Source organism: Hippoglossus hippoglossus, chromosome 15, assembly GCF_009819705.1.
Source record: "Hippoglossus hippoglossus isolate fHipHip1 chromosome 15, fHipHip1.pri, whole genome shotgun sequence".
Taxonomy (NCBI): Eukaryota; Metazoa; Chordata; class Actinopteri; order Pleuronectiformes; family Pleuronectidae; genus Hippoglossus; species Hippoglossus hippoglossus.
In genome coordinates this window covers 20,395,608-20,415,659 of record NC_047165.1, presented here as the reverse complement: position 1 = coordinate 20,415,659, position 20,052 = coordinate 20,395,608, and the positions used below count along the sequence as shown (strand labels likewise).

Here is a 20,052-nt window from a genome sequence, read left to right as displayed (position 1 = left end):
CCGCAGCCCTGTTGATTCACATGCATCATATTTATTGCTCTCCTCGTGGGCTTTCCTTTATTGTCTCCTTTGTGCGGCACCGTACTGGAATATAAAGTCCCTTATTACCTGGATAGCATTTAAACGCTCATAAATTACCGTAGATGTGACTGTATTTCTGATTGTGTCTCCTCAGTTATCCGTACAGTGAAGACAGCAGTCAGGGGAAGCAGTACATGAACACCAGATGCCCCGCCTGGTGTGACCGAATCCTCATGTCTCCCTCTGCCAGAGAACTGGTCTTAAAGGTGAGTCTCAACCTGATGCTGTTTTCCGCTCAGAAGTAACCGCCCCTCTCCTCTCTCCGCTTCAATACAGGGCTCTTTATTAATGCCTCGCTCTTTATGTCTACAACTCCATCGTCCTTGATCCACATCACCCTCCCCTCCGCCGTCACTTCACAGATGGAAGGATGAGGTGTCTGTGAATATTAATTCGCAGCGCTAAGCCACGGGTCCACCCAGACAGTACATATATCCCAGACTTATAGAGTTACACTGGGCCCCATCTTCTTCATAAAACCCCAGATCTGTCTCCTTCCTCAGAGAGTCAAACCCTGCAGGACCCCGCTCAGCACTGCAAACTGCAGCCAATCTGCCACCTCCATACCCTCGTCTCCCTCCTCCTCCTGTACAGCCTGTGTCTGTTTACTTTTGACTCTCTTAGTTTTCTGGATGTGGGTTTTGTAAATGCAGGTAAACCCACTAAAGTCTGTTGACCCGTTTGCCAGTTGACGAGTGTTCTTTAGTTTTTTTCCTGTTGTGTGTTGGACGTCACGAACACTTCGGAAATCAGGGTTCGTAAACAGCACAAAACAGCGTCACGGCCGCTGACTATGTTACAGCTGAATGCCAACTGAACGATGGTCGAGCGCTGATTGAACAGAGACAGATAGAATTTGTATCTAAGTCGCAGATGTCACCGCTGGCGACAAGCCGTCATTGCCTCCCTGACAAGCATCATGGCATCTCGTGAGAAAAAGGAGCGAAAATGTGTACGTCCAGCCGGGTGTCATGTTTCCATCACAGGCGATCGGAGCTGTAGCCGATAAATACCCCTGACTACTGCAGAGTCATTTGACCCAGAATAAATACAGATTGATCCTTTTCCCACTGAAGACAAAAGCCATTTTAGTCCAGTGTGTAAAGAGCTGTAGAGATCTGTCAAGCAGCTTTGCAAAGGTTTCCCTGATTTGTTCATATGACCTCACCATTTGAAATTTTTAAGAAAAACAGTTGCTGAGAAAACCAAAAATCAGTTCATTAGTGGTTTAGATCCCTAAATTGCGGATTGTTAGTCACTAAACTCAACTTTGACTCTAGAGGCCTGAGTGTTTCCAGAGCTGGATCACACAGGCTTTCATCTGTTAATGTGTGTGAAAGAAATGCAGCAGTGTATTGTACAGTAGCACGTCACAGCAGGGGGCTGCTCAGGAAGTTTGGCTTTGTTTGTCGGCCACAAATGAGAAATTCCTTCCTGATCTTTCTTCTTTGACTGAGCATCACAAGGACTCTGCAGCCACACGAGAACAATAACACTGATCACTGTATTACAGTTCAGGCTCGTTCATACCTCTTCGAAGAAGTTTCACCTTAGACATGATGTAGTCACGTAACATATAGTGGTTTGCAGACATGTCCTGCGGAGGTTCTCTGCAGAATTGGGTCTGGATTTTCGGCTCTTATCACCACAAACTCTCTTGACATCTTCACCTGTGTCTTCTATGTGTGTGACGCCGCCATTTCTCCCAGAGATATTTGTTCTCTTGTTTGAAAAAAAAATACTTTTTACATCTGTCTTATGTTAGAAGTGTCGTCAACCCCCCCAACTCGGTTGCAGTGAATCCAGTGGGGGATCCCCTGCTGTGTTCCTACATTGACTTTTGCTGACTTTCTGTGGACTTTATACGAGGGGGCCAGGCGGAGGAAGTCCGCAGAAAGTCTGTAGACTCTCACTGGGATATTTGCATTCTCGCATACACCTCCTTCTAAGAAGAATCTCTTAAATTCTGTCTGAAAGCAGTTTAAGACGTGCACCTCACTAAAAATGTCGCTACACAATACAGACCACAACAACTGATCGGTCTACTCGGTAGCATTGCATTTCGGAGCATTAGGACTGAAGCAAAAAATTCATGCTAACTCTGCCTTCGTCGGTTCAATGGTCGTACGCCTTATCTTCCCGATGTTGTCTCTCTGTCCTACGTTGTATCGGTATTTCAGTAAAGGTACCTCTTGTAGAGAATGCAGGAGGCAGGACATGACGCAGGAAAAACTCTGGAAAGTCCCAAGCTACTGACTTGGACATTTGCGTTCTCACATACAACCCTTACGGAAGTTTTCAGGAGAATATCCGGAGCTCAATACTTGTCTACTTGCAGCTGCAGAAATGCAGCACAGACTCTCGTGCTCTAGAAACCCTGCCACCTAGTGTTTTGGCAGTGTAATTGCAGTTGCGATTCTCACAACAGCGTAGCCTCTGCACCTACACAGAGGTGTAAATTTGCCTTCAACTGTGAAAAGCAGACTGTAGAGCATTTTAAATAATTTCACCCAGTTTGTTTCACCGATTTAATGTGTCTGAATTATAAAAAACAGTGTTTCTCATACACACACACACACACAGCTGGGTTGTTGTTTGCTTTTCTTCCCCTCAAGCACCGGCTAATTGCTTGTAATGCAGGGACAGAGTGGAACAGTTAGTGTGTTCGCAGATTGGCTGATGATTCACTGAGCACACACTCTCCGGCTCTGAGCATTACAGATTGTTGAGACATGGGCCCGTAAACAGCCCAGCGTGTGGCGTCATCTATCATGGCACGGTCGGTTAACTCGCCATCATGTTATTTTCTGCTTGCCGAGCCCTAACACGCCAAAGGTTGCCCGCCGGCCGTGCGGCGCGGCACCAGCTCCGGGAGCGCCAGTAATGAATGTTTAGCCGAGCGAGCGCTCCCTCTCTGCCGGTGGGCCCCGGGTAATTTGTTTATCTGTCTAAAGATTATGCAGCCCGAAAATCCACAATTTTATGCTGCCTTTGTAAATTATCAAGTGTGTGTTTGATGAATGTATCTCCGGCTGCGGGAGGCAGCGGCTCGGGGCCGGCTGCCAGACAAATAGAGAGGTGGCAGTGCGTGGCCCGCTCGAAAAGGTAGTGAGGTGGAGGCGCACGTGTGCTGACCCTGCTCCGCTGCAGGATTGGTCTGAAGTTAATTTGGATTCTGCTTTATGGTTCATTCTCAAGCTCTCTGTCTCTTTCGTCTGAAGCGCCAGTGCAGATCACAGACACAACTGCTAGCACCCACCCACCAGCCTGTATGTGTGTGTGCGTACGTGGGGGTTGGGGCGGCTGTTTAAAAAGTCTTTAGTTCAACCAGACAAGTGTGATTTATTCTCCAGTCTGCAGATCCATGTGTGACTGGGTAACAGCTTCTTTGTGTGCAGAAAGTGATATTGAAACAGGATTCTCTCAGATAGGCACTTAGATTACGGTGGGAGTGTATTTGGTCGAGAGGCAAATGTCCACTTTGTAAATCACTGCTGCTTCTCATTTCTCTTCGCTGCACCGCACCGACTGCAAGTTTCAAAGTGAAAACTGTGCAGAGTTTCTAAAGGTGCGTTCACTTCAGTGGAGACGAGCTGTATCTGTAAGAAGTTTAATACATTCATTTGAAAGAATCTAACTGAAGACATTTATATTTGTGATATTTTCGGAGATATTTATAGATGATAAAGATAGCGTCATAAAACTTGCTAATTTAGACGAAGATGTTTCTGATTCTTTTTGTCTCTGTTAAAAAAATGTTTTGATTCTTGCCTAAAAAAAATATTATTTCTAGTCGTGGTTCTTTACTAATATCCGAGTGTGTGAGTTCCTCTTTACTACATATCCAAAGTGAATGATGTGAAAAATGTGAATATCAACCAGAAATACATACTTGAACTGGTGACACAATCTTACTGGGGCCTCAGTAAATTGTCGTAACAGCTCCACTACAGTATCCACCTCAAATACATATCTGAACCTTATATTTAAATAAGTACCTCTGCTTTTATTTTGAAAGGTACAACATAATCCTGCTAATTGTGTTTAATGAAGCTGCTGCCTTGATTGCTCATTCGTGAACGTGTCATAAACCACAGTACAAGCCTGTAATGTCTGTGCCGTGTAAACACAAACACGGTGCTGCTGACTGTGCATCACCGCGCGACAGCGTGTGTGAGTACGACTGTTGTTCATCACGTTTGTTTCACAAAATAATGTGTTGGTTTTGTGTCTCTGCAGCCTGAAAATGAAGAGAAGTCTATAGTCTATGACAACATTGGGCCCAATGTCTGCATGGGGGACCACAAGGTAAGAGGGGCCCTGCCCACATCCTCACTTTGTGTCATCGTGTTGTGCTGTTGTGAAAAAGGTGTTGACTGTGAAGTGTGATTCTGAACAGAAAAGAGAGAGACTTTTCTCGACACATGTGAATCAACTACCTTTATATTATTCTATTCTATATCTATTATGGTACAACTGGATGTTAACATATTGCAACTAGAATGGCAAACCTCCGCCAAGGCCAGTCTCCTTATCAAACCACATTTAAATTCACTAGATCCAGATTTTTATTCAGATCTGCATCAGATTGCTCACACTCATAAATATCAATCCTCTAAACATGCCTGATTTGTTTTTCATCCAGATCCATGAATTGTTCTCTCAAAATGTTTAAAAGTATCCTATCTCACAATTTTAAAGAAAGTGAAATCCTCGAAACTTCCCCTGATCTGGATCCGCACCAAAATGTACTGGGTTCTTCCCGGATCCATACCACAACTTTTGATTTCGATTTTTTGGATCAAGACCCATGAATTATTCCCTGGGAAATCAGTGACAATCAGTGAAAAAAATCCTCTCTTTCTGTTTAAAGTGATAAAAAGGCCTAAGACGATTTTATGTAATCCTGCTAACAGAAAAACAACAGGACTGGAAACACAGCCTCCTTGGTGGAGGGAACTATAAGAGTATCATATGCTATCAAATGTTTTAAGAGTTGGTTTACTGCATCATTATCAATGCTTTTCAACAAATATCTTATAATTTCAGTTCATGTGTTAAGTTGCTCTTCTAACATTGTGTAAAGGTTTAGTTTCAAATGGACAGAAAGAACATTTTTAGCATGAACGATCCTTCTGATTTGATATTGAAATTATAAAAAGAAGAATCTTTTAAAAAGTAGGAGAGAGGTCATTTCAGCCGAGCGCAGTTTGTATTTTCCTCTTTTCGTGAAGCTGACTGTATAGAAAGCGTTTAACACTGTCGCTTCAGTCTCTGCCGTGTCAGACGGAAGGTCTTGTGCTGAAAAGAGGCGCCTTAAGTCAGGTCTTTCATCATCGCTTAGTGAGACATATGCAGTAGTGTGTGTGTGCGAGGTGACCCGAGCACGCCGGCAGATACTGCGGCAGCCGTCACCTCCGAGCCACACACTACTGCTAAAATCACGGCTGGCTATGTTAAAAAATGTCCGATGTAGTTAGCACACGGGCACAAAGACGCAGGGCCCTGGTATGTGAGTTTAACCTGTGGTTCATAGGTGCTCAGAGAGGGAGAGAGGGAGCACTTGTCCCAGAGAGCATTAATAACTTCAGTTTGTGGTCTCTAACTTTGTTTCCGTCTCTGTCCCACTGCCAGCCCGTCTTCCTGTCCTTCCGAATTACAGCGGGGGCAGGTAAACCTAATGCAAATAAGCACAAGTGTTGTGTGGTGCAGTGATGTCGTGGTAAATATTAATTTTTTTCATTATTATAATTCTTCTTCCCATTGTTGCTATTGTTTGATTTGATTTGCTTGAGTTCTTCATTACTTTGCACACATTTCCTGAAAGGCAGATTGCTGACTGTTTGAAAGTTTTATTCCAGAATAAAACATCATCAGTGGAAAAATGTGACATGATTGCTTAAAATGCTCCAGTCATTTTAAGAAGTTTACTTACAAACTAGAGCCTCTGCATCTCGTATGTTAACGTAGAAAGAGTCGGCACCAGGTCATTTTACTTTGAAATGAAAACTTGGAATTTGGCAAAATAAACTTTTCCGTTTTCTTTTTTTCTCCTCTACAGGGAAGTGTTGCCAAAGGGGGGAGAACATATTTCGTGAAGCGCCTCTGTGAGAACACCAGAGAAACAAACCGGACACACACACACACACACACACACACACACACACACACACACACACACACACACACACACACACACAGAAACATACACGCTCAAAGAAACACGCACACACACACGTATGCACACACACTTTGCACAAGCGTACACTGAAGAACACAGACAAACTTTTTTTCAGCAGTGCTGACCAGTTGCAGTTGTCCTGACACCTCATTCATACGAAAACACCCGGCCCCTTCTCTCTCCATAAAACACTCGCTGAGATGTGGACGAGCACCCGAGGGCCCGGCTCCAGACAAGACACACATCGCTGACCTCACCGTTGCCATGCAACCCCCATTCCCCAGAGAAGAAAGAAGCAGGACGGACGACTCTTTTCCACGCCACAGCCTCCTTTGCCAAAACTCTAATTGAAATCAGTCCTACTACACATGTTTAGACACCGTACTCGCCATTTTTAGGTATGCCTCTATGTATAGAAGCTACTCTCCATACAGTATGTAAGGTGTTTTAAAAAAAGAAAAGTGCAATGCAAAAAAGTTGTATATCTATATTGTTAGGATTATTTGTACATTAGACAGTATAACATAGAGTTGTTGATGGTTTTAGTGCCGTTCTCTTTTTCTGACCAAACTTCCTGGTCCCTTTGTTGGAATAGATGGATCTTATCAGTTTATTTCAACAGTTTATATACATATATATATTTTTTGTTTTGTTTTTTTGAGTTGTTCTCGTTGTTGTTGTTGTTGTTGTGTGCACAACACACTGCCATGCCTGACACATCCATTGAGTCTCATTTTATATACTGTACTTTTTAAAGAGATAATTTATAATTCTTACCAAAATGTTTATGCTGAAGCGCGTGCAGAGGGCGAGCAGCGACAGTGACCTTCGACGAGTGTGCACACGAGGAGAGGAACAGGAAGTGCTCCTCAGCGACTCGTTGCCTATCCAAGAATGTTTTAAGCAGTGCCATAGACCATGCAAGTATATAAGATATTGTTTCATACATAGCACTCTCACATTACTATTCTTACTCTAACTTATTTCTATAATATTATGATTCTGAATGTGATATTTTAGATAGGCTTGGGTATCCTTAAAATGTAAACTTTTTTTTGTCTATTTTTGTTACTGCATTATGGTGCCAAGTATCCTACACAGAGATGAAGTGTGTAAGAGTTATAAAAAAAGACTTCAGTCAGATGGTAAAGGTATTGATTATGAAATGTAAAAAAAATATAGAGAGAAACTCTAAAAGGTGGAGGACGAGCAGGAAGACTTGCTTTGTATTTGTTTTGTATGTAGCCTTCAGCAGCCTTCACTGCAGATCATTTGAGCATTACAGGGAGCGATCAGAGACGCTTCTTTTATCGATTTCATTTACTACACTACAGATTTCCGACCGTGTGAAGCCGTCAGATTGATCCTCCTTGATTTTTGTTTTTTATTTCTATCTAAATCACCGCAAGTAGAAATGATTTTGTGCCTGCCGCAGAATTTATGTTGTCTTGTGTGATTTGGTTCATAGGCAAAAAGTTATATATAAGAAAACCAGAACCCTGCTTGTTTTTGTTCCTGCTGGTCTTTGTGAGTTTACTGTAGGAGTATAAGCTGCAGTTTTTCTTCACTCCATCTTATAAAAAGGCAGATAGAGATTTTATTCTAGCCCCTTCGGCCTGGCCTCTACTGTAGGTGATGCAGTTCTCAAGCAATAAAAACCATTAGAGCTCAATGGCTGTTTGTCCTCATTTTACCTCTTTACTACACAATTACTATATGAGAAGGTTTTCATCCAGGCCTTCAACAGTTGGTCTTCCACACCATCTTCCGTGTACTAATACAACACAGTCATGGACCCATAGAGAGGAGAGCTACACACTTACTCTGTTTCCTGCAGGGAGAAGTGAATGTGACAAGAAGGGACTGGAAAATGTTCCTCTAAACAGAAAACTAATTCCTATTGGAATATATTTATAAGGTCAACTTTATGTTGGATATTCATATTGTCTTTCTATTTTTGGCTAATATTCCCATTCAATGATTTGTATTTTAATTGTTATCTCTAAAGAAATCTAATTTACAAGTCTTTACCCAGGCAGAAGTGAATGGAGTCAAATTTACTGACAGAAGCAAGAGGCCAGAAATTATTCACATCAGTCCATAATAAACTTGTTGTGATATCTGAAAAACAAGTTTAAATTTTAACATTTCAAACATATGTATGTATAGTGTATTTTAAACTTGTGTAATACTAAACCTTCCTGATTATGAGTCTACGCTCAGTCAATCCGACAATTCATTTAGAATATTTTGGATTATTAGATTTTAAGGATGATTTTGTAAAAGATAGTAATAGTGCAACATTTAAAAAAGCAAAAAACTGAACTCAATATAAATACTACAGACACTGATTTGTCTCAATAACATTTAAAGTACCAAAGTATCTACAGGAGGAAACTGTTCAGTATCAGTTTCTCATCACATTATTTTCCTACTTCGCTGATCTGACAGTTTTCACTTCATGTTCAGATTATTAGAGATTCTTAAGGATGATCTGATTCCTGATTGGCTGAATCCAGAGGAGACGGTGCAGAAACTACAGTGGATTCACAGAGGTGCAGCGGCGTGTTACAGACAGAGGGGGCGCACCTCTGTGAGAAGATCTCCACATTAATAAATCTCCACCTGAAACATCACAGGCCCGAAACACACACTTATTTTATACAATAAATTTAAATGACTTCAAATAAAATTCAATAACTTTAATGTGAACCATCCGTTTTCCTTTAAAGAGCAAAGACTCACGGGACGGACTTTCTTTTTAGTGGATTTCAGTCAAACGGCGGCCCAGAAATAATTCAAATAACAATATTAACAATATTTAAAAAATAAACAGGCCTACTATAAATAATAATAATTGATTAATTATATTAGATTGACCATAATGATGGGTTGATGCTTTAAATCAAATACCTCCTATTTGACAGCTATGGTAATTATAATTTGTAGAAGTTGCATTCCCCAATTTTATCCTCAATAAATAAGTAAATAAATAGCCTCAAAGCTGAAGTTAAAAACAAGACTAAAATGTTCACAGAATTGTTTTTATTCATTATCCGATTTTTTGCCTATTATTAGACTATTATTGCTGATAATGAAAATAATGATGATGACAATAATAATAATTATTGTTATCAGTTCCGTCGTGAATCATTCAGAATAAAATATAAATCATTCTTAAATCAGCATTAATCCTCTAAAAACACCCTTGTTGCCAATAACGAAATTCAATTATTGATAGTCATGAATTTGTCTTTAATTTATATTAAGCCCATACATTCAAACAAACCCGTAATGAAAATAAAAAAAACAAAAATGCTTGTTAAATAATTTATTCATAATACAAAGTGTGTTTTCTTCCTATAACCTTCCCGGAAGCAATAATACTCTTTTAATTCCAACATAAACCTCGGTGCAGTTTTTCTGTTCCGCTGTGAGTTGAGGTAAAAACATAAACTCTTTCAAAAAGAAAATCCCAAAAGAAACGAAAGGGTGTGACGTGGTTAAAACAAGCGGGGTTTCTTCCTTTACAGTGATTATTTACAGCGTTTTATACATTTGTGTGCCGGTGCTGAACAGAGGATTGGAGAGAAAAAAAAGATGGAGAAAAAGGGCACGACTTTAACTTTGCAGGAATCAAAACCAAGCAGCGGGAATAACCGGGAGGGAATAAGCGCGTCAGGGCTGCGGAGGGAAGAAAGAGGCTGCCACGTTTCCACAGGCGGAAACAACATAACTTATTATTCAGTAAAAAATATATATACACAATCTCACGTACATTTTTCATCCTCAGGCTACAGCACAAAAACCATTCACTCGTCTCAAACCCGCGCCCCCTCCAAACATTCTCCCCTGCTCGCCTTCTAGGACAGTGGATACCCTGGTTAAACTGAGCTTTAGAAGCATCACAGGCCCCGTTCACACCTGACACAACGTAACATGCGTCTGAGATCCGGATCAGTGTTGGCTGCGGATAAATCCCCTCTGGTAAAAGGTTAAACAGACACCTGTCGTGAGACTGCGTCAAAGAAAAACTAGGCTTTTGTTTAAAGAGGTTTAAAATCACACAAACAGCTGAATTATTGAGGAAATGAGACAATACTGTCACTTTGTTTTCAGATGAAAATATCGCATCAGTGCTGACAGGACTATTCCCATACAGGGCAGACGTGACCCGCACCCTTCAAGGTGACAAGAGGCCGCACATTGTGTGTGTGCAGGTGAAAATAAAATAATGAAACAAGTGTCATTAGCTATGAGAAACGTTAATCAGCTGTATTCGTTACTACCAAAGCGACTGAGTCCAACACTGATCCGGAATGTTGTATTTTACATTTACACCTGTTGTTGAAACTCCTCTGGTATGCGTTAAACTGCCAGATACAGTCCGACATGTGTGTCCTTTTTCACCGACAGTCTGCAGCTCTGCCTGGAGTCACATCTCCGTGCATACAGTGCGTGTGTGTCTGAGTGAGTGTGTGCGTGTGTGTGTGTGTGTGGGTGTTTAAGTGGGTTCGGATGCAGCCAAACGCGTCTTCCATGCGTCATGGCGCACACTTGGATTTCTCAAAATTGCGCATCCCCCTCAGACGCATGTTCGCAGCAGTCAGGTGGAAAGGGGGTCCGAAAGAGTGCGTCGAGTCCCTGTTGGACTCTTTTGCCCCCCCCCACCCCCACTTTTGCCCCCCCAGCTGTGGGCATCACAAAGTGTCCGAGCTGTTGCTGCACGGGCTGATCAGCGCCAGGTTGGTGGCCTTGTGCTTTTTCAACAGTCTCGTGATTTTCTCGTCGTCCGAGTTGGGGTCCAGCGGTTTGTTGTACTCGTCGTCCTCCTCGTTGTCCGAGCTCTCCTTCATCTTCTCCGTCTCCGAGTCGTGCTTCTTCTTGGCCGTGGCCATCTCCGCCGCGTGCCTCTTCCGCCATTTGGTTCTCCTGTTCTGGAACCAGACCTGTGGAGGAGGAGAGGAGGCCGGTGAGACGCGCACAGGACGATCAACAGGTCCGGATAAAAAACAGGCGATCAAAATGGCACAACAACACAACAGCAGACACGGTGCACTGGTTCTAACACATCACACAACAGGGGCCAATAACCCTGTGTGTGTGCGAAATGAATAGCAACAGCCACAAAGTAAGTCAATAATAGCAACAACAACAACAACAATAATAATAATGTTATGTGCAATCATTCTGTAGTAATAAAATAGATAACTCCCTTGGCCTGCGCTGGTAGTAATGGTGAACGAGGTGAAACTGGTGGTAATAATATTTCCTACATGTTTTCTATGTAAATCGTAGTGAGCAGGTGCTGGTCGGTGTTTACCTTGACTTGGCTCTCGGTCATCCCTAAAGAATAAGCCAGGCGGGCTCTCTCCGGACCCGCCAGGTACTTGGTCTGCTCGAAGGTCTTCTCCAGGGCGAAAATCTGCTGCCCTGAAAAAGTGGGTCTGGAGTGCTTCTTCTTTCCGTCCTTGTCCATCATGAGGCTGGCCTGAGCTGCAGAGACACGCGCACACACCCGGTTAGAACATTATTACAGTTAAAGTTACACACATGCTTATTCAACTGCGCTGCTGTGAAGCGTCAAAATAAAAGGTCAACGCGTTTAACTTCACATTCAGCCGCCGATATTCCTCAAAGTGTCTGCGCAACATGTGGAGTTTACGAACTTATTATTTACATGATTTATAATTCAATGTGTTTATTATTTAACAGGTTCCAACGTCCTGTCATGTGTCACATTATTATTATGATCATCATCATGTTAGTAGCTCTTCTGTCTGACGCTCAAAAACACCATGTTGTGAAAATAAAAGAGTTTAATTCGTTTGGGGGGGAAAATCTATAAATATTCAAAATTATATTTTAGATTTCCTGTAATCACAGTGGAAAATAAACTATAACTGGAGTTATTTAGCTTTGTGTAATGACAGAGTTCTTATACCTGAATAATGTCTAAAATCACAGGAAAAAATCTGCCATTTCACAGAGGAGCTTTTTGTAGTTTTTCTGAATTTCTACAAATCCTAAACTAACTTTTAGAAATGTGCAAACAGAGAGAGAGAGAGAGAGAGCCGGGACTTACAGGGACAGTGGAGCCGCGGGTCCCTCCAGGGATTGCCCTGCATCACCCCGGGCCAGAAGATGGGCGCCCTCCCCGGCAGCTCGGCCAGGGGCTTCGGGTACCGCGACACCGCCGGGCTGAAGTACATCCCTGCCGCCGCCGCGGCGGCTGCGGTGGTGGCCAGGCCGTTTATCCTCGGGAAGCCGGACAGCAGCTGCCCGGCTGTGGTGATGGGTCTCCCCAAGATGTCGCTTATTCCGTGCGGAGTTCCTAAGGCGAGGTGGGAGTTGAGGTTGGACAGCGAAGGCGCCTTGAAGCCCCCCGGGCCGTGCTGCAGCGCGTACGGGAACAGGGACGTCTTCATCTCGGTCATGTTGTGCAACGCCGCCAGCGGGGTGCTGCCCAGGACGAAAGCACTCTGCCGGTTAGCCTCCATCTGCCCGATCGCTAACATTTGTGGACATGAAACACCAGACTCGCTCGGAGAAAAAGAACGGCGAACAAAAATAAGTTCAGGGGAGAAAGAGAAGGCTCGGGGCGGGCTGATGGTGTTCAGGAGTCGGGCCGCTTCTCCCTGTCCCGACGCTTCCTGGAGGAGGAAGAGGAGCAAATGTTGGAAAGTTGAGCAGCTGCGAACTTCTCGTCTCTGAGGAAGATCTCGGTCCAACTCCCAAAATATGGCTCCTGTGCTGGTCTGTGTGTCGGTGGGTCAGCGGGGAGAGAAGAGCATGTGTCCTGCTCAGCCTGCGGGGAGTCGGTGAGCCTGAGGCGGGGAGTCGGTGAGCCTGAGGCGGGGTGTCAGTGAGCCTGAGGCGGGGTGTCAGTGAGCCTGAGGCGGGGTGTCAGTGGTGTGTCAGTGGTTTGATGGAACCATCAGCTCGTCTCCTCGCTTCTCTCCGCTCTGCTCTCACTAAGGCGCCGCCAGCTGATAACAGCGCCGCCACCTGCACCAGCCTTATTCCCATTGGACGAGGCTGAGTGAGACAGCGACGTGATTGGACGAGACGGGGACTCCGCTGCTTCACACGTGCGTCTTCGCTGGAAAAACGGTGCCTTAACTTACTGTCGGAAATATTAGCTTTTTTAGTTTATGCTGCAACACGAAGGAGCCGTTTCATTGCGTCAGTGACTGACTGAATTGATTAATGACAGATGATCAATCATAGTCTGTCTGAAAGTTACGTTACAAGCAGAGTCAACACCAGAACAATAACAAAGACTGTGTTATAAATATGTATATATATATATATATATATATATATAGGCCTATTGGCCTATGCACTACAAAGCCAAAGTTTTCTACTTTTGGTTTTTTTAAATGACTTACTATTTTAAACTGACTTACTATAATTTGATAAACTTTACAGACAAAATTCCTCCAAATTTTTTGCACTAAATAGAATATACAACAACTGTGTCCGCATACTAATTTTTATCCAAGCCTCATTAAAGCCTCTGGCGGGCAGGGTGTCTGAGGAGACCCTGAACGCACCACGCAGCCACACTATTAAGATCTTGTTAATGACGCGTCTCCCACTGTGGAAATCATTGTTTCCTACATGTGACAAAGAATATACATTTACATTATAAGCTGCTGGCAGACGATGAGAGTATATTAAAGTGGGACAAGACAGAGAGGAACAGATCTGTTATGATTTTAGTGAATATTATATAAATGACAGAAAACAGAAAAATAAGTATGTTTAGTCCAACTTGATTTGTAGTATTTTTTTCAATTTGTTTTCAGTGGATTTATTCGATATAAAATAATGTGGTCATGACTTCTCAACCAGTTACGATGTTTTTATTTTAATTTTCCTTTGCACAAACTGTTTTGTCACTGGGTCCTAGATGATGAGGGATAAACTGAGTTATTCTAACTTCGTAAAAATAAATAACTTAACATCACCTTGTTGACTATCCCCAGTGTTTCATGTTTTTTTTTATCATCTGAGAAAAAAAACCTGTAAAAAAATAAATAAAAGTGCAGCGGATCATTTAAGAGAAGCTACAAAGTCTTTAAAGGACGGAGCTGGATTTTATATGAGGGAGATAATCCCTGAGGGGTTTTTTTTTGGGGGGGGGGGGGGGCAAAGTGTGTGTGTGTGTGTGTGTGTGTGTGTGTGTGTGTGTGTGTGTGTGTGTGTGTGTGTGTGTGCAGTCATCACTCTGAGTGCAGTAATATTTTATGGAGATGTGAGCAGGTTGTAAGAGTGAAATATGGCCACGTTAGCATTTGAAAGGCTTCAGCAAATGCACCTTGCTGAACCATTTGCTCACCGGGGAAAGATTGTGGATTTTAAAAAGGTTTTCAACGCGAGGTGATTCACAATTTTGACTGTATTTCTCCGGCCTAAAGGGATGCACACATACACACGGTTTCTAATTCTGTTAATGTCCCTCTGTGTCTAATTTATACCCGTATATTTCCCCCTGATGATATACATGGATTTTATTATCTTGTTTTAAGGTCTTTCTGAAAATGATCACTATAGGAGAAGCTGTTGGGTGGAATGATGAAAAAATAAAAAGCGCTTTATATAGATTTCCCTGCAGCTCAGCCTGCTGGTCCATGTGATGATGGTGAAGTTAAACACATGCAGTTAGAGGCTGACCCAGTGTGGGATCAATTACACAAAGATTGGCACCTTCATCTGCAGCCAGTGAGCAGAGCTGCCAAACGGCCCGTCACCACAAAACCATCAGCGCAATTCAACACGATGAAGGATCTGGATTTTGATCTCGTAAATCTACAACTAATTTAAAGTTTAAACTCTCAAAAGCAGATTTGTTATAAAAGAAATAGACGCGGGGCTTATTAAAGAAAGAGAAAGTGAAAATATTGATTCATAATTGTTTAAAAATATGTGAAAGCAATAAAGTAACAATGAAACCAATTAAATAAAATGTCCACTTTTAAAAATGAAGATATTGACAGACCTATAGCCAACATAATTATCGATTATTGCATGTTAATGTAATAATAATAATGTAATAATAACAATAACAATTATGAAGAAACCAACGGTAATATTAATAAAAAATAATAACAATTAGAATAATAATTAGAATAATAAGTATAATAATAATTAGAATAATAAGAATAATAAGAATAATAAGAATAATAAGAATACTAATTTAAATGATATTAGGATTTTATTCACATCATTTCCTCATATATATTTGTAGTAGACTAGCACAGACCTGTTGCTCTGAGTGCTCATAGCGCAGTGTTCTTGATGCAGTAAACTCTATTGTGGATTGTTGGCCTGCTGATGGCGCGTATCTGCCGCAGGCCTTTGTCCCGCCATTGACTGGAAATAGGTTAATAAACAGCGTAAAGATAATCTTATCTGAGTGGGAGCTCCACACAAATGTGAATTGACAGCGCAGTGACAGAGGAGATAAGCAGATGTTTGGACAAAAAGAGGGTTGTTGTTGGTTTGGAGCCGGTGGACGTGCTCAGTCACAGGGGACGTCCAGCTGCTCCAACAGCACCCACTGTCTGTCTGCCATTTAAAGCGACTCACACTGAAATATATACGTCACAGATAGACACTTACATACAGTCTAATTTACGCCAAATTTCACCAACATTAAAAAAGTACATTGCTCTATGATAAAGGCCTAAAACCTGCTATTTGTTTCAACAGAAAATATTAATTCACAAGCAGGTCATGAGACAAGTTGAAATATTTAATTACTGCTGTTCTTAATAAAGTTTCTGTCTGTGAGCACCTAATGAAAAGTCTGATGGACAAATAAAGACTGGGACCCTGTCAAACTGGAGACTGCATGTAAATGGTGCAGCACAGGAAATCAAAGGAACCCTGTTTAGTTTGTCTAGGAGCGCCCTCTAGCGGCTGGAAGTGAACCCTACTTCATTTATAACGTTTCCCCCGGATGAGCAGAAAATAAAGACTCGAAGGAGCCTCATGTTGTAACTGACTGACACATCAGCAACATCTGCAGTTTCATTGAAACACCACTGTTCAGAGAAATAAAATAAGATAAATACAGATAAATACTATTGCAGATACTCTGCAGTTGTGAAGGAACATTTTTGTGATTATTAAAATTGTTACTGGTTACTCGTCAACAAAGAAATTAGTTTCCGAGAAATCATGTCAGAAGATTTTCTTTTTTCACTCTAGTGTTATTGGATATAATTTGTTATTTATGAGCACCAGGTTAAACTTTCGTGTAAGGCAAAGTTGTACCATTTTGTGTCTGTGAAACAAAATGGTACAACTTTGCATTAGACGAAAGTCCCCCCCCCCCCTCGTAAATAATTTGATATTGAGCTAAAATGTTAGCATTTCGTCACATTCCACAAAATGACAGAACACCCTTTGCTTCTCAAATGTTGATAGACTTTGTCAGTGAGTCAGAATACTGTTCTCCTACTGTCCCTCTACTGACTTACCAAAACAGGACATCACAACATGGCCTTGAAGCTACTCAGTAATCCTTTTACAATGTATATGATTTATATAATTCTGTCACCAATTACACATAGATTCATAGTAATCAACCAAGAACTGTCGTGAATACTCGTAAATTGTGTGTGTTTCACACTGGAGGCACCATAGAGAACACACCAACATTTAAAATATAACATATTATTATTAGTTTTTTGATTCACGTCGTATTTTCTTACTTCTATCTCAGTGAGTATCTCAGATAATCTCAGTGTATGTGTGAAACACATATTTAATCCTCTAACTATCGTGCCCTGACTACCTAACAAAATCAGTAAATAGACACTATCCCTGTCGCCATGGCTCCCTCTAGTGGCCACGAACAGAAAACAACGATCTGGACACAGGTTGCAGATGATATTTTTATCAACAGGTAACAACACCAACAAACCTTGGAACATGGAACTTGGTTGAGTTTTCATGAAATAACATGGATTTATATTTTCAAAAATATTTTTCATTAATTTCTGTTTTCTGAATGAATAATGCGAGTAAAACACGTAAGATACCAGCTTACTGACAGTCATCTTCAGCAAAATAGAATTTATTCAGAGGTCCTGTTTAACCACACTGACATGGCTTGAGGAACCACTGAGTTATTTACACCCTTTACACCAGTTTGTGTCATTACACAATACATTTTAGCTTCCCTTGATATTTTTTTGTGGTGTGAGTTGGTTCTAATCTAAAAAAGAAACTGATTTGTTTAAACTCAGTTTTAATGACAGTGATGAAACTCACACTTCAGAGGAGTATGAAGGCAGTACAGCCACTAGATGGCAGCCTGCATCAAGGAGAGAGACAACTACCTGTAACTACCTGGTTGTGTGTGTGTGTGTGTCTCTGTGTGTCTGTGTGTGTATGTGCAGACCATGAATGTGTGTCAGTCTGCAGGTCTCTGCCCTCATGTGCCCCAGTTTGAACCATCCACACACTGTAGAGGCTGATGTTAATGTTAGAGTACTTTAAAACGATGAGATGTGATCCTATGATTACACATCCAAATGAAGCATTTTTCTGTAGATCATCTAGTCACCATGTCAGCTCAGGGTTTATGATCATTCAAGGCCTTTTCCTTTTCGTCCTGTGGTTCCAGTTTTAGTTTCCTTCGTCTGCTCCACTTCTCTCTCATAAGTCAGGTGAGGTCTGATCAGTGAGTATAATGTGTGACATTTTTCGTTGCTCATTTTAAATCAACTCAAGCCAGGTAAAAAAAAAAGAAAAGTAATGCAGACGGTGAGGCTCTTTGAATGACATGTCATCTCAGGACACATTCCTCTCAACACAAACACATTCCGTCTTTGTTTCTGTTATGTGGCCATTTGGAAATCAGACGTCGGAGGCAGCATTACTGCTCAGATCAGGGAGCAATAACTTGGGGGACATGAGGGAAATGAAAGCGCTGGGTGATGCAGCTGGGCTTTCATTGACTGTAGCTTAGAAAAACATCGCTTTTGGCCAAAACTCTCAGGCAGCCTTATTTCCTCGGCCCGGGCAGGGCTGGACGGCAGACAACCATATCTTCATGGATACTTAAGGATTTGGGAATATCATCCCTTTAAATTTCCCATGGATACCTCAGTGAACACTGGTTTAACAAAGACTACATGGTCAGCTTATTGCTTTGTGGTTGCAACATGGGAGCCAATGACACGGCCTAAATTCTACAGTTTGTGGTACAGAATAATTCAGATGTTCAATTTTTACCTTATTTGGCCCTGGAGGGCAAATCTAAGTGACACTATGTGATTGACAAACACACTTTAATCTTTGTTCTTTCTATGTGAAGCCTCATGCTCAGGAAAATGCATTGATGTAGATGAGCTTGGTGTCATATTGTGGATGATTAGCAGCTGCTGATGGGAAAAAGCCTCCGAATCGTGATGTCTGGATTGGCTGCAGACTGCGTTTCACGTAACTAACGGCAACATTGTGGCCGACCTTACATATATGTGTTTGATTCAGTTCCTCTGTGAGATGAGGAGAAAACCAATCACCTTGACAGAGTGAGATAACACACACACACACACACACACACACACACACACACACACACTCACACTGCCTGCGGCCTCGTGCATCCCAGCTGCTCTGGGTCATTACTGCACAGATCTAATCATGTGGAGATTCATAGATACAACATGTTATCGTAAAAATGGTTTAATCAACTATCCGTTTCATACACTGCATGTCTATAAATGCAGTTTGACGACACGATGAGTTCAATGTCAAGGAATTGAATCAGCGTCCTGCAGTAAACAAAGATGATCTGTGCAGTTCTGAGATGCACACTTCAGTCCAACCACTCACAATAACAAGCTGAGGTTTTCTTTGGCTTCAAGCGCTGAGGTTTAACTCCACCAATAATTCTCTCTCCTGAGGAGCGTCGTCTCCAAATAGTGTTTGAAGGCAGAGCTGCAGAGGTTCTCAACTCATATTACTACTCAGCGCACGTGTTGGGCACAAGTGTGTAACATTTTCAAGATTGAAGACTCAACTGAGGGTCTAACAGATGGTGAGTGAAGTCAATTTTAAAAGTGCATTTCTGCATCGGTGAAAGGATGGAAGCATTCAGCTCCATCAGAAGAGGCTTCAGTTGAAAAATGTGTTGCCATGCACAGTAACAGGAAAGAAAAGAATAAATAAAGAGGTGTGATATAAATGAGAGTCCGTTTGACACTTAGACCCTTAGTGATGTCATCAAGGTTGATTGGGGGTGGGGCCATGTGCATTAACAGAAACCCCCCAGGGCCTCAACACTGCTGGTTGAATGGATCTATGAATGTTGAGGATCGGAGTGAGATGATAGGACGCTGCACATGGAGATTGGAGGTGATTGAGGAGGAGGAGGGCCGCAGAGAATCAATGACAGCTGACAGGGGGAGAGAGAGAACAGATTTCAATTTGACTGGGACTGACTTGACTTATTCCTCAGAGTCCTTGTGCTTTATCGTAACAGATCCAGGATCATGGATTATGTTTAACACCAAATTGCATAGATATACAATATGTCTACTTATGTGTACAACCAATACTGGCAATACCTCTATCATTACAATTGTCCTTACTGCTCCCTTCATCTCTGTCAGACATTTTCCTTTGTATAAATACTTTTGATAATAACAACTTGATACACCTCTGCATATATGTTAGACACTGTCTTTTCTCATTAATGTTGTAATTAGTTTTGTTGACATGCTCGGCTTTTTGGGTAGTTTTTCCTCACTCTTGATGAGAGTTAAGGG

At 41.9% G+C, this 20,052-nt stretch overlaps 2 protein-coding genes across 11 annotated transcripts in view; one reads left to right on the top strand and one right to left on the bottom strand.

Moving 5' to 3' along the window:
- Positions 1-7,934, top strand: part of LOC117775372 (inositol polyphosphate-5-phosphatase A) — a 149,551-nt gene extending 141,617 nt beyond the window's left edge. The window contains exons 13-17 of one of the 9 annotated variants that reach the window (XR_004616258.1): positions 176-287; positions 4,321-4,389; positions 5,716-5,803; positions 6,143-6,214; positions 6,253-7,934. Coding sequence is in view for 6 of the 9 variants with exons in the window: in XM_034608451.1 (XP_034464342.1) it covers positions 176-287; positions 4,321-4,389; positions 5,716-5,752; positions 6,143-6,192 (268 nt within the window). In the remaining 3 variants the exon portion in view is untranslated. Of the gene's footprint in view, positions 1-175; positions 288-4,320; positions 4,390-5,715; positions 5,804-6,142 lie in introns of all 9 variants that reach the window. The other 8 variants (XR_004616257.1, XR_004616256.1, XM_034608451.1 and 5 more) reach the window with 8 other exon arrangements.
- Positions 7,935-8,952: 1,018 nt separating this feature from the next.
- nkx6.2 (NK6 homeobox 2) lies at positions 8,953-13,236 on the bottom strand. Of its 2 annotated transcripts, XR_004616332.1 has the most exons (4): positions 12,348-13,236; positions 11,586-11,758; positions 10,677-11,211; positions 9,505-9,515 (listed from the first exon to the last, which is right to left on the bottom strand). XR_004616332.1 is itself a non-coding variant. In XM_034609226.1 (3 exons), exons 1-3 carry the CDS (start codon positions 12,778-12,780, stop codon positions 10,963-10,965), a joined length of 855 nt encoding a protein of 284 aa, XP_034465117.1. In that variant the 5' UTR covers positions 12,781-13,236; the 3' UTR covers positions 8,953-10,962. The 2 variants fall into 2 exon arrangements, 1 of the variants encoding a protein (XP_034465117.1); XM_034609226.1 differs by having other exon boundaries at positions 8,953-11,211.
- Positions 13,237-20,052: the final 6,816 nt, after the last annotated feature.